We start from the raw sequence: 13,732 nt of genomic DNA, 5'->3' as shown, positions 1-13,732 counted from the left end.
ACTTGACACATGAAGGATGATAAATGTGCTTCATTTTCAAATAAAAATAGATGAGAACTGTCTTTTTCTAAATAAATAACACACATTTCAACACTACTAAAAAGAAACGCATCTGAGAAATTAAACCGATCCCGACACTAAAATAAAAACATGACATAACAGGTAATACAACCAGTTTTGCTGTTAACTCGTGTTGTCTTTGAAACAATCCAATTTTGTCCATGTAAATAGTGAGTCAGTCTGTTATTTGGCATTACTTCAGTTGTTATGGGCACACCAAACCACGACGTTTGACTGTGCAGTACAAATGTCTAAAGTTGTGCTTTAGACCATTGTACAAATACACACTTGCATATGTAAACACACGCATCCAATGGTCTGTACACACATCTATATCAAATGATGACAGATACATACCGGAAACCTTCAAAGCACGGCTGTCCCGAAAGCTAACGACAGCAAGATCAGTCTTTCTCAAGTCATTTCTAACTAACCGGCTTCGTCTCCTCGCTTAAACACACACACACATCATAATTCAGTGGTCATAAACGGTGTCAGCTGGTAAGCACTGAGCAAAGGGCAGAGAGATAACAGCAATTGAAACATGAGAATCTCATCTGTGCAGGAAAAACAGAACTATGCTGCCAGTCAAAGGTGTGATTTTTGCCATTTTATTTTTGTTTTCGCTTAAGACAACAGGAAAATAATCTGTTAAATCTTAATTATATGTCATTAAAATGGTGATAAGCCTCTCACTCTTATCGAGGCAATCCTAACCTACCCTAGTAGAGTAATTATGTAATTAGTTTAGAGCAACCAGTTCAATGGGGCCTGGGTCGGAAAAGCTGCACTGTGGTGATTGGTCTGCCTTCCATCCACCTTTTTGGGCGTTTGCACACATACATATACATACTCACTGCATTTCTTATACTGCTGACTTACACACTCCATTGTTAGTTAGTAGAGCAGAGATGACAGAACGTGCCCAGAAATTATCACATGGTGAAGGGGAAGTTATGTTGTTGGGCTTTTTGTGACAAGCCCCACAAGTTTGGAGGTCATTTTGGTTCCAATAGACAACTTATACAAATGTGATTTGGCAACTTGAAGTCCATTCATAGTGTATATTGATCTACAACCCAAAATAAATAAATAAAGACAGAATGCAATGGTTTACAATTTACTTGTTTCCTATATTTAACTGAATATAGTAAACTGAGAGATATTACTTATTTATCTATACATCTATTTTCTTAACCATTTAAGAAGTAGCAATTAAGTATAAGCTTTAAATTGTTTTTGCAAAGTAGGTTTGTAGGTGAGATTGTTGTAAAGTAACACATGTTTATTCAAATTCATGTATTCTTAGATTCTGAACATTTCAGTGAAGAAATAGGTGTTATTTTGTTGTGGGAAATGGTATAATGTACATTGTTGTCCAAACTAGAGAATGTTTATACAGCACTGAACATATCAGGGGGTATATTTTTAATGGCAATCTGAAAAGGCACAAGATCGTTATCAATTATTCTGTTAGTGTTACCTGCATTTTTGTTTTGTTTTTTGTATTTTAATTTAAGGCAGAATGGCCAATTATCGTGCCAGTTCTTAGGGCAACATATGATATATTGTGAAAGTTAAATAGGTAATGGGCAACCAGAAAAGAAAGTGTCTTTTTCTGCTTTGTGCAAAGGGGTCATTCATTATAATCCATATTTCTAGGGCGCATGACAATTTGAGACCTCAGCAGAAGCTGCTTCCAGGCCCTTGGTTGATGAGCTAAGAGGTGGAAAACGGGCGGAGCAAGCCTATGTGGAGACTTGAAAATTGGATCACGCGACAACTCTGGATCATGGGTGGGAAATGGAATTTATTATGTTAGTTTCAGTTAGGTTTTGGCGCGTTCTAACCCTTTTTGTGTCTTTGTGGGCTGATCAGCCACTATTTAAGTTTCCCTTTTGTCTCATTTAGGTAGGTCAGTGTTTGTTGCCAGCTTTTGAGTAGAGTTCTGTTACTTTGACCTCTTTTATGGGCCCAATATTTATTTTATTTTTATTTATTTTATTTTTTGTATAATTTAACCAAGTTTGTTTTATGGACTTTAACCTGTGCCTGACTTTCATTGTCTTCTCGGCCCATCACATCATAAAACAGAGAGAGTCGAATTATTCTCCAAATGCAAATGAGGGATACTCTTTCTCATTGGCTGGTGGTAAACACCAAAAGGCATAATTGCTTAAAATGCTGAAACCGCTACCAATCACTGTAACAGTACCGGTAGGTGGTGTTGCAGCATCACACTCAGAGCAGACCTCCACACCACAACCACTTCACTTGGGTAAGATGTTTTGCGCACCGGGAATCATGATCCACACACTGGATATGCACCATAACTACAGGAGCAGAACAGAAGTCTGGTGTTAAGGTGGATTTTTTCATCGGTCTTGACTGATATTTCTTCTTTGACCATTTGGACTCTTAGATTTATTATTCTATTGACAATGCATCGTTCTTTCGTGGTGTTTGTGAGTTTTATTAAACTGTCTCCCTTCTGTCAGACAGTGATTGTTTTCACGCTAGTTGTTATTTGCCCGTTTGTGTTTGGCTGAGTTTGAGCGCCACTGTCATTTGCAGGACAGATGTTTTTTTGCTGCTGCCGCATCATTATGACCCTGAGTCTGACTCACCATCACATGCTGCCAGATGCAACTCGTCAACCGATCCAATATTTTGCTTTTTATTTTGTGCAAACGCGGGGACTTGCTGCCGCTGATGGGGACTCTTTGGAGCTTCTTAGCGCATGAAGGACCTCAGGTTTCTGGTGGGTTTCACAAATTTTTTTTTTAAAGATGGAGAAGATAAGATGCGCTTAAATATTAGATTTTTAAATACTAGATCTGTTTTTATTTTCTGTCATATCCGTTTTTATTGGAGTACACATCCCCAAAAATTTCGGCTGGCGATTTATAACTTGCGAATATCCGGATGTAATGCATTTTGTAACCATCACTCCTACTCTTCAGGTACTTTTGGAACACTTTAGTGTGCGTTATGAAGATGGAGTGGATAATTCGGATCGATCTGAGATGGCCTCATATTTCTGTTATAGTCTGTTCAACACCGTCGATTTCGTATTTGATCTTCAAAGTAAAGAAGCGTTAGGCTACACAGGATTGCTTGCACCACTAAGGATATTACTTGTGTTCACGCCTGATCTCCTCCGTTACACGTTTTTCTTAACTCCGGAAATCAAACAATGAATAACGCAGGTGAGTGCGGCATCGAGGGGCATGAGGAGTCCCAGATCCAGGGTGACATCAGCAGTCAGGGTCAGGTGCGGCCGGGAGAATAACCCAGAGGCAACAATGCCCTCCTGGCCCAGCCAACTGGAGTCCCTCCACCATAACTGCACCTGGGAGGAGACCAACAATACCATAAGCAAAGCTGACCCTTCCCCGCCCCCTCTCAATTATTATTCAATTCCTCTCCTAACGGCCATCACCGTCGCCTGCACACTGCTGTTTCTGATAGGGGTGGCCGGGAATGTTATGACCATTTTGGTGGTCAGCAAGTACCGGGACATGCGCACGACCACCAATCTGTACCTGTGCAGCATGGCGGTATCAGATCTACTCATTTTCCTTTGCATGCCACTTGACCTCTACCGCATGTGGAGATACAGGCCCTGGCGCTTTGGAGACGCGCTCTGCAAACTCTTTCAGTTTGTGTCTGAATCAAGCACTTACTCCACCATCCTCAGCATCACCGCCCTGTCAGTAGAGCGCTACCTGGCGATCTGTTTCCCATTGCGCGCCAAGGCTCTGGTAACCAAAAGGCGCGTACGAGCCTTGATTTGTCTGTTATGGACAGTGTCCCTTTTGAGCGCAGGCCCTGTGTTTGTCATGGTGGGAGTAGAGCAGGACACCATGGGGCCACTAAACTTCAGTTCGTGGATGAATGAGTCTAACTTATTCCTGGAGGCTGAGGACACCCGAGAGTGTAAGATGACGCACTATGCTGTGCAATCCGGTCTGATGGGGGCCATGGTGTGGCTGAGCTCCGTTTTCTTCTTCATGCCCGTGTTCTGTCTGACAGTGCTCTACGGCCTGATAGGCCGTCGGCTGTGGCAAAGGCACCGAGAGACGAACATGAGCAACCGCGTGTCTCACAGGGACAAGAGCAACAGGCAGACCATAAAGATGCTGGGTAAGTTTCCAGAACGCGCAAATTATGCAAAAATTCTAAAGTTCTTACATGATTCGAGTTTGAGTTGTCGACACATGAAAGACACCTTAGGGCTTTAAACTGTGTTCATATTAAAGTGATATCAGTTCAAATTTCCAAATAAAGATATATATGTTTAGGAAAATGTTAATCAGCACCTCCTTTGACTAACCCCTGTCCCTTTTTATGTTTTTTTCTTCCAAAAGTGGTTGTTGTGCTGGCCTTTGTCCTGTGTTGGTTGCCTTTCCATGTGGGTCGCTACTTGCAGTTCCGCTCTCTGGATGCTCCTTCCCCGTTGCTGTCGTTGTTATCCGAGTACTGTAGCTTGGTGTCAGTGGTTCTCTTTTACTTGAGCGCTGCCATCAATCCCATCCTCTATAACACCATGTCGTGGAAATACCGGGGTGCAGCGGCGCGCCTCTTCGGCCTGACCGACAGCCTGCCGCCACGGGGTCGCACAGCGAGCACTGTGAAGGGAGATGGCTCAAACGGCTGGACAGAGTCTACAATCAGCTTTTGAATGCATGGCCTAAATGGCTGGCGTAATGAATAAAGCTATTAGTCGTGGATCTACATTACTCACGTAAAGGCCATAATTTCTGTCAGGGCGATGCGAAGTTGTGGTGAGCACTTGCCTTTATTTGACTGGAATCAAAAAGGATTATTAAAAAAGCACGAGCCATAAACGCTCCACATGCATAAAACACTTTCTTTTAAATACGATTTGCTCAGTTACTTGTCTTGTTCAGTTATTTCAGCAAGTGCCACACACTATTCAACACTATTATCACTGGTGAAGTGCAAAAGTCACTGGCCTGAAATGCTTACAGGATATAAATCAAAAACAGACACGAACGCCTGTGTGCTCACATATAAATGTCACGCACATCTACAAATGCCTTATACTGCATTTATATTCTGGATGACAAAGAAAGCACTGTAGAATTTGTGGCACAGCTCTGTACTCATTAAGACAGAGGCAGAGGTGCAGTGTGTATGTGCATGTGTGTGGAAGAGATTTTTGCATGTGCTATGCAGGCCAAGTGTCATGCTTTTGGGTATGCTTTTAGTCACGTTACATGAAGATGTTGTGGGCTACTGTTATAAGTTGTCAAAATTCCCAGTGGGCACTTTTATATTCAAATCAATGCTGTGTTTGGGATCAATGGGGTGAGTCAACAGTCCCTGTGAGTATTCTTGTGAATCTTTGTGGTGCACAGCCTTTGCTTATTTTTTTTTTTTTTTTTTTTTTTTGTGATTGTGAGACAATTTATATTTCCAAAATATGTATCAGTCTCTGATCTTGTCGAATGTATTTCACTGTTAAATGATCAGCACTGTTTAATCTGTAGGACCATCAGAAATGTGTATTAGGGGGTGTGTGTGGTGGGGGTCCTATAAGGAGGCATCTCAAAAGGTTTTTACAGGTCTCATGACTCTGCAAGTTTAGGTCTGGTGCATACACAAAGAAAGCTGCCTGTTAATGTATAAATAAACATGTTAGCAGTCACTTTCTGGGCCATGTGAACTGTGCACCATTTTCCAGCAGTGTTATCCACATGTTTTCAGTCACCAGCTATAGTTACATATGTTGCACTGATTGACCATACAATGCTATCTTTTGCTGTGGCTGTAAACACAAAACGTTATTATAAATTTGTCTAATTTACCAATAGCAATCATGCTTTTTGCAGCCATATTTATGGCAACAAAAACATTCATTTTCACTAGTCCTGCTTCTATACAAGTAGCCTCCACTGTAAGCTACCCCAAGGCTTCACAGTTATCTTTAGCAGACATGGTTTTCCACTGACAAATGAGAGAAGTGAGTTCTCACACGACGTAAACTGTATAATATGTGTCTTCTTTTTCTCATTTAACAACTTACTAAAGCCTGGAAGATGAAAAGTATTCATGGGTGATTAAACAGCAGATCATGGCATGTAAAGTGATTTTAAATGTTCTCCAGTCTGATGAAGTGCTACAACAATGTATAAGAAAGTTTTAAAATAGATTTTCCTTTGAGCTTGTGTAAGATAACGCAACAGGTGGAAATGTAAAAGTGGTACATTTTGTAAAGTGATTTGTAAAGAGCCTTGTCGAAAAGATCTTTGCTATAATTTGTATATAGATGCTTTGTAATGCAGTACACTCAGGTGGTTTACGCAGTCCAAATCACCACAGCAGCTTCCTTGATTTAAAACATGGCCTCATGACTTTGAAGAATGTATCTCTTAAATGAATGTTTATGACCATATACTGATAACATGACATGCTTTTATCAATCCATACTTATTAACAGTCAAAATTTATTGCTTTTTTTTTTTTTAAATCTATGTGACTATCTTCACTTAGTTAATGTGTATGTCTATGATAATGTCTTGTAAAAGAAACAAAAAGTTTCCTCCTCTTTTGTACACAGTATTCATATTCTTTGTGTAACCGACTCGACAGTCAGAAAGTTGTCCTCAGCAGATATGAGATGCAAACTGCAATTGGGGTTATTAAACCAACAAACACCAGTAAACACCTTCTCAGTCACATTAAAAAATAACAAAAGATAACAATAGGGTATGCAGTCGTTTCTCCATGTGGCCCAGCAGTACCCCACTATATAATGTTGCCTCAAAGAGGTTTAACAGTGGCCACAGGGACACTGCAATGTGCCTCTCCCATCTAAGCTGACAGGATTTTCTTGGTGCCACCAGGCTCCATTATATCACATTAGATAGCTTATAAGACAGCAGGTGCTGCCAATATGAAGCAGACCTCAAAAGAGCACTCATTCATCACTAAATTCACCTCAGGTACTTGATCAAAACACTTACAGGGGAGGGCAGCAAAAGCCTTTGAGTGCAAAAATGTTCAGCAGATTGAAAATTAGAATGACTATGAAAGGTAATGAAGGATTCACAGGGAATTAAAGCTCAAAGTTGAGTTGGTAACTCACAGGAGAAGTGGGTGGATGAAAGGTGGAGAGAAGAAGAGATCTGAAACACAAAAGTCCACATGAAATACATCAGTTGAAATGGACAATAAAACACAAGGTGAAAGAGAAGAGGCTCAAACAGTGAGTCAGAAATCATAAGAGCTTGTTTAAATGAAGGTTGTGAGTGTGGATAAATGAACATTACACAATTAGGATGAGAGTGGAATTAAATAAGTATTTTTAAAAATGCAGCACCTTTTTTTATTATTATTTTGATACCAGTTCAGACAAGCTAATGTTTGCTGGTATACCAACACGCTGACTGCTTACAAGTACACTCACAGGGGTGGACCAAAAATGAAGTCATCTGCGAATGGGATAGTGCAGATGGTTCAGACCAGGACAAACGCAGCTATATTTTTTCATCAGTCTCCTGATGATGACAAAAAGAATCCTCCAAGAAGCATTCGTTCAAATAAGATTAGGCATCTGTGTCCACACTAGTGGCGCCTAAAGTTATTGTCAATCTCCTTCATCCTGGTTGGGACAAGCACCCTGTGTCTGTGCTAAATTTTACATTTAATTCGATAGTCAAGTGAAAACATTAAAGGCATCATTATAAACATCAGTCTGTACAAAAAACCCCAGCCTGCACTGTTTTTTGTTTATACAAAAACAATTGCTTAAAAATTTAAGTCTAAATAGTTCAGTATAGACTTTTGAACATGAAATGAATATGAAATGAAATAGTACATAACCCTATCAGTGTATTAGCAGTCTGGACTGTTAATTATTAAGCTATCAATTTTGACCCAAACATTTGAAAGCCACAAAGTGACATTTTTGGTTTTGTTTCTCGGGAATCTTTGAAAAAAGGTTCCTGCATCAAAAATGTCAAAACTGGAACACCCGACAGTGAAATCCTACCACTTCCTGTCACTTGACTTATACCATATTAACCTATAAAACAGTATTGTTCAACAAAAGCTACTACAGTGCACTTAAAAAAAAGGATTTGTAGTTTGACTAGGAAAATAAATGTTTGATTTTCTTTCATAAATGTAATCTATGGTCAGTTTCTACCTCTTAAGACAAAAAGACTAATGTTCCTCTGATGGCCTTGGATTGCCTGTGATTGAGGAATATTGAGCTTGCAGTGCTGCAGTTTCTGTCCGGCTGCCTTCAGGGCCAGCAGGGCATAAAGTCTGTGATTTAGTCTTGTCACAGCTTTCTGGTTAAACAGTATCAAGGCCACCAGAGAGTAAATCTCAACATGACAAACCTTCACAGACACACATTTACACTCACCTCAAATCCTTGAACCCTAAGTGACGAATTAAAGGCAAAAACTATTATATTAATGATTTGCGGTGAAATTTCAAATGAATTACGGTGCTCTTAAGATGAGCTCTCCAGCTGAGTAATTCTAATTTAAACCCCAATATTATAAATATTGATTATCAGTCCTCTATGTTTACAACAGTACACAAAGATGATGCAGATGAAATGACAATAATGACCCTCTTATTAAATCTGAAAAATACAAATCAATACTGCCACAGAGAATGTCAGAAGTGTGTTTATACTTGTTTCTCCACCATATATTGATGTATTCAGCTGGTTTGGGAAGTCCTATCCAAAACAAGAACAAACCAACAAACTGCAGAGCATCATTGTGTTGAAGCGTAATGTTGACATTCAATAAACAGTGCAATTAAAGACAGAAAAAAATTAAAACATTTATTGGGCATAAATATATTATATATACGCTACCGATACAGTTACGTCTTACATACATAGGGTAGTATTTGCAAAATCTATACATTAAAATTGATATGGCAGTTTCTTTTATATAATGCATATGAAATTGTCTAACATTTACAATACAAGAAGAAATGCATGAATTTCTTTTTTTTCCTCAATTCGTAGACCATGACAACGTTGGAATGTTTATTTTTTTAATTGTGAGGTAAAAATATGTTTCTGTTTTTGTCTTACTTAAAAAATAGTTAAATACCTGTGAGTCTCTGCATGTTTGTCAAATCGCCAATCTCTCAGTCAAAATCTCTACATGTACAAAACATTAAAAAAAAAAAAAAACTGATCAGAAGGCACAGACGTGGGGTTGCTGGGCAAAACATTGTCTCTCACTCTTGACATACCCGCCAAATGTACAGGACCTGCAGGGTGGTGAGTAGGGAGGCTGGGGTTCTATAAAATCACCTGTATTTGGGGGGGGAAAACGCAAAAAAAACCAACAATGCACATCAAGGGAGTACCCTGCCCACAAACACAATGCCTTTTTGTTAACACTGTGCTAACCTTGGACTATTTAACACTAGCATAACTGGCCTGACAATGACCATACACAAAGCAAACCTCTGCTCTTCCACTGGGGAATTAAGGCTTAAAAATGGGTAGTGTTGGGCAACATAACATCAGGAGTTTAAGGAAAGGACACCTCACAAGTCACCTGTCAATTACAATGCAACAGGCAGACACAAAATGAACACATCAGACAAAGGCACCATACTCCCTATAAACTTTCCTTTCTTTGTGGCTGTACTGTGCATTCTGCAAAGCGCAGAACTGCGCCCCAGTAATGCCAATGTCACAGTGATGCCAATAACAGAATAATGCCAATAAAAGTAACAGACAGTGTTGGCAGTAGAGTTTGGAATAGAGCAAAGGATCGCGTTTCCTATCGCTCATATTTACCTCATCAAGCCTAATGCTTGGCATTAAAAAGTGCTTCAACTCTGTTAGTCATAATGAATTTACCATCTTCCTCTATAGCTCTATAGATATCTCTGTATATCATCTCTTAGCAATGTACGGACACAAAAAAGCTCACTACTGTTATACCAGCACAAGCCTGAAAAAGGATTTATCAATATTATTATTTTCATCATCTGCCGGAAACCATTGTATGATTGTTTTTGCTTTCTATACCTTTCAGTGTGAAATCAGGTTGTGTAAAAATTAAAAAAACGGAAAAAAAAACTCCACCGAAAGGGGCTACACATTTCATAATGGCACATTTTGCTTTACAAAACAAAACAATAAAAGATAATATGAAAAGAAGAAATATCACAGATCAAGTTAATGTTTTTTTTTTCCTTTAGAAAGAATAATGATAATAGTCGTAATGCTGTGTCGCTGCAGAAGAACATCACAGAACCCTTTAGACGATTCAAAACGCAACAACTAGTGGACATAAAAAGTTTGCACTTTGGCATTAAAACAGTAAAAATAGATATCAGAAGCTTCATTATAACACTAATCAGAACAAAAGCCAAAGGCAGCAACATTTATCCCAAAACAGATGACTTGAATTGACCATAAGACCTGGCTTGCTACATGTTTCTCTAAGCGTTTCAAGAACTGCTCGCCTGTGCACAGCCAAAACAGGAAATGTAAAAAATAAAATAAAATAAAATAAAAATACATAGGCAATTTGGTTAAATGTTTGAAACGGCAATGATAACTGCAATTCATGGACTGATGAGCTACAGGTTCCCAACAGCTGTAAGAAAAATACTTAAAGGGTTACTGAGATAAGGAATGCTGGCCTTAATCATACAATCTAACATACATCCATTAAAACAAAAGAAAAAAAAAAACATGCTACAAGAAAAAATTAGTATATAACTACACTTGTCTCTTAATCTTTTAACAATAAATAAATGAAGATTGCACTGTAATTGGCATGTAAAGTACTGTATGCAAATATATAGTATAAATAAAACCTAGAAAAGAACTCTACCTTTACTTTCCCACCAACTTTGGCAAAGGTTTTTTTAAGCTAGTAAACCACTTTACTTACTTACACATACAGGAGCAAGGCACAGCACAGACAGAGCACAAGATACAGCATCCAAAATGAGAGAACAAAGGGAAGGAAGAGAGAAAAGAAGAAGAAAAGAGGCTAAAATGATAAATTATCATGATGACAGCATAGGGATGACAAGATTAGATCTCCCCTCTGTGAGGCCTTATCCCTGAGGTACATTACAGGCTGCCAATCAGAGCTAATCATTACCTCCGTCTCCCATCCAATCCCTTTTACTCCCTGCACCCCATCCGACAAACGTGGACATGTCACACATTAATTACGCAGGTCAGGGTGATTTCTTTGGATTATCGGGGCATGTATTGGGTTGTACCTTGGCTTTGTTGGTTCGGGTTGGGGTTAAAAAGGGTTTTGGGGACTTTGGGTGGGAGGTGAGGGGCTGTTATGTGTGTTAGAATGCCCTGTTCTGATGAGTTGTGTCCTGTCAAAGGCTTGTTTGGTTAGTGAACATTAGTTCAAGTCCTCAGAGAACATGTCCGTCTGAGGAGAGACCACAGACTTGCTACTGCTCTGATTACATATCAATAAAGCACCTTTTAATAGAGAGAGAGAGAAGAGAGGGAAAGTGAGAGTGTTGCATGGGCAGACAGATGGGATGGATCGAAAGCAAGAGAAAAGTGGCCAGAGCAAAAAGGGTAATTACAGATAATCACGGGTGGGAAATGAGAAAAGAGGAGAATAGACTTTAAATGCATCAATTGACAGGCTAGCCGGAAGGAAAAACAGCTTTAGCATTGCTCTGGCTGGCTAATTCTTAGTGGGGGCTAAAGCACAAGCTAACTCCTAATGGCTTTCCTAGTTAACACCCATACAGCTCTGAGAAGGCCGGTTAGCTGGCAGACTGTTAGCACCTCTGGGTCTGTGGAGCTACGTACATATCGCTAGTAAAGCTACAGATAAATAGGCTGGAGCAATGGTATTTGAGATGGTAGAATAAAGAAGAACTGACCAATGGCCCAAAATATGCTCAGCCCAGCCCTTTCCTTGTCTGCTGCAGCTGATCACAATCACAGCCCGGCTCCCCAAAGCCAGTTTAAGCCTCACAAACCAATACCTTCAAGGGCTCATATTCTGAACCAAGACAAGTGTTTAAGGGCTCCTTCAACTAAATGTGCAAGCTGCTGAGCTGACCTCAGAGCTGCTGTCTATGAGCACCTAGAGTCCACTATTCCCCCTTTTACACTGTACTTCAGACCTTACATTGCCATCACTTATATTACATCAATTTATAGCATCATAGTATTTGCTATAATATACATATCTATATATAGAGTTCATATATTAGATTACTGGTTTTCCATTCTTTTGTAGATATAATAAAATCAAAGGATAGCAGCATCTTAAACCATACATGGATTGCATCACTTTGGTAGCTGAAAGAGTGAATGAGTGAATGTAAAAAGCTAAGCAGATATGTGATTTACTTCTTAGGATGAAATGTCTTTCTCATTGTCATTGCATGAGTGTAATTGGATATGTGTGCATGGTTATGCATGTAAGTCTGCACCTTTGTCTGTGCACTGGGTATTTGTCAGTCTGCATGTGAGAACGGGTGCAGATTATGTGAAATGTCTGACAGCCTGTAGAGTTGTAACAAACTGGGTAAGTAAGAACAACTAAAGCTTTGAAGGCCTACATTGGAATATGGCTGAATGAATAAAGACTACAGCAAAAAAAAATGCAAATTAAACACTGAAAAATAAACCAAAAAAGCAAGGCAATGACCATCAAGAAATATATGTTCTCTAAGTGAATATGTTTTAAAAGGATACAAAATAAAAACATGCAAGTCAGTCTGGAGAGCAACTGTTTTGCTCACAGCTATTTTAAGGCTTGATTATCAGCTTTCTTTCCCAAACGAGGTACAGCTCAGACAAGACTTCCCTCGACAGAAATCCTTAACAAATGAGACGGACAATGATATGAAGACAACAGAGACGGAGAGGGGAAAAAGTCCAAAGTGAGTGAAGGCAAAAGACAACAGGAACAAGGTGGGAAAAGCCTGAATCAAAAAATAACCAAAAAAAAATCATAGATAGCGTTGAATGTACATCTCAAGTGTTTGTTTTGATTTCATTCGGTTCTTTCATAGATGTTTTTTAAAGTTTTTTTTTCTGCGATTTTGCTTTCTCTTTCTATCCTATAATTAAAAATTCCCTCACTTCATGAAGAAGTACTGTAGCAAGCAGGCCATGAGGATGGAGAAGCCTGCAAACACACACACAATCAGCGCCGCAAAGCGCTCGTCGCTCGAGATCAGGCCCGCTCCTTTGCCTGCTTCCACGGCACACTGCTCTCCTGATGATGCTGCCTCCTGGCGACGCAGCGTGAACAAAGAGGAAGGGCTCAGTGGTCCACACAGCTCCTGGCACGTATCCTGGCAACGGCGGCAGGCACCCACACGGAAACGGTAGTCTGTGTTGCTCTGGAGACCGGAGATTTGAAACACACCCTCCTCTCCCTTGAAAACCTTTGAAGGGAGGAAAGAGGTGAAAAAAGTTTTACAGCTGACTTGGATAAGAAAGACATTTTAACAAAGTAATAAGATAAGCGCAAAGGACGCAGATTTTCATCCAACTAAAAAGCATAACATGCTCCTGAGTGAAATCCTTTTAGCTAGAAAACAGACATGCATGCTCACGTAAACTCATATTTTATTCAAAGAACACAGAAAAACACAAAATAAATTAGATGTTTAAACTGTGAAAAGTTTGAGAAATTTGGAA

General features: G+C 39.5%; 2 protein-coding genes across 2 annotated transcripts in view; one reads left to right on the top strand and one right to left on the bottom strand.

The window, feature by feature from the left end:
- The first annotated feature begins 3,290 nt into the window (after positions 1-3,290).
- Positions 3,291-4,826, top strand: ghsra (growth hormone secretagogue receptor a). The gene is made up of 2 exons (XM_006810057.3): positions 3,291-4,206; positions 4,431-4,826. The coding sequence occupies exons 1-2, from the start codon at positions 3,291-3,293 to the stop codon at positions 4,742-4,744; spliced, it is 1,230 nt and encodes a 409-aa protein (XP_006810120.2). The 3' UTR covers positions 4,745-4,826.
- A 4,053-nt stretch (positions 4,827-8,879) lies between these two features.
- The window catches only part of fndc3ba (fibronectin type III domain containing 3Ba), an 86,878-nt gene continuing 82,025 nt past the window's right edge, over positions 8,880-13,732 (bottom strand). The window contains exon 27 of the mRNA XM_087833039.1: positions 8,880-13,476. Within this exon, the coding sequence (XP_087689165.1) occupies positions 13,165-13,476 (312 nt within the window). The 3' untranslated portion in view covers positions 8,880-13,164. The remainder of the gene's footprint in view (positions 13,477-13,732) is intronic.

This window comes from Neolamprologus brichardi, chromosome 19 (assembly GCF_056152115.1).
Source record: "Neolamprologus brichardi isolate AB-2024 chromosome 19, ASM5615211v1, whole genome shotgun sequence".
In the NCBI taxonomy this organism is placed as follows: Eukaryota; Metazoa; Chordata; class Actinopteri; order Cichliformes; family Cichlidae; genus Neolamprologus; species Neolamprologus brichardi.
The sequence above is the reverse complement of the archived record's forward strand: the minus strand, read 5'-3'. Positions and strand labels throughout refer to the sequence as shown.

What these genes read in the sequence shown, in the direction of transcription:
- ghsra (XM_006810057.3), top strand. Translation starts at nt 3,291, where the DNA reads ATGAGGAGTCCCAGATCCAGGGTGACATCAGCAGTCAGGGTCAGGTGC. An exon ending in GCAGACCATAAAGATGCTGG is followed by an intron (nt 4,207 to 4,430) that starts GTAAGTTTCCAG and finishes TTCTTCCAAAAG; the next exon opens with TGGTTGTTGTGCTGGCCTTT.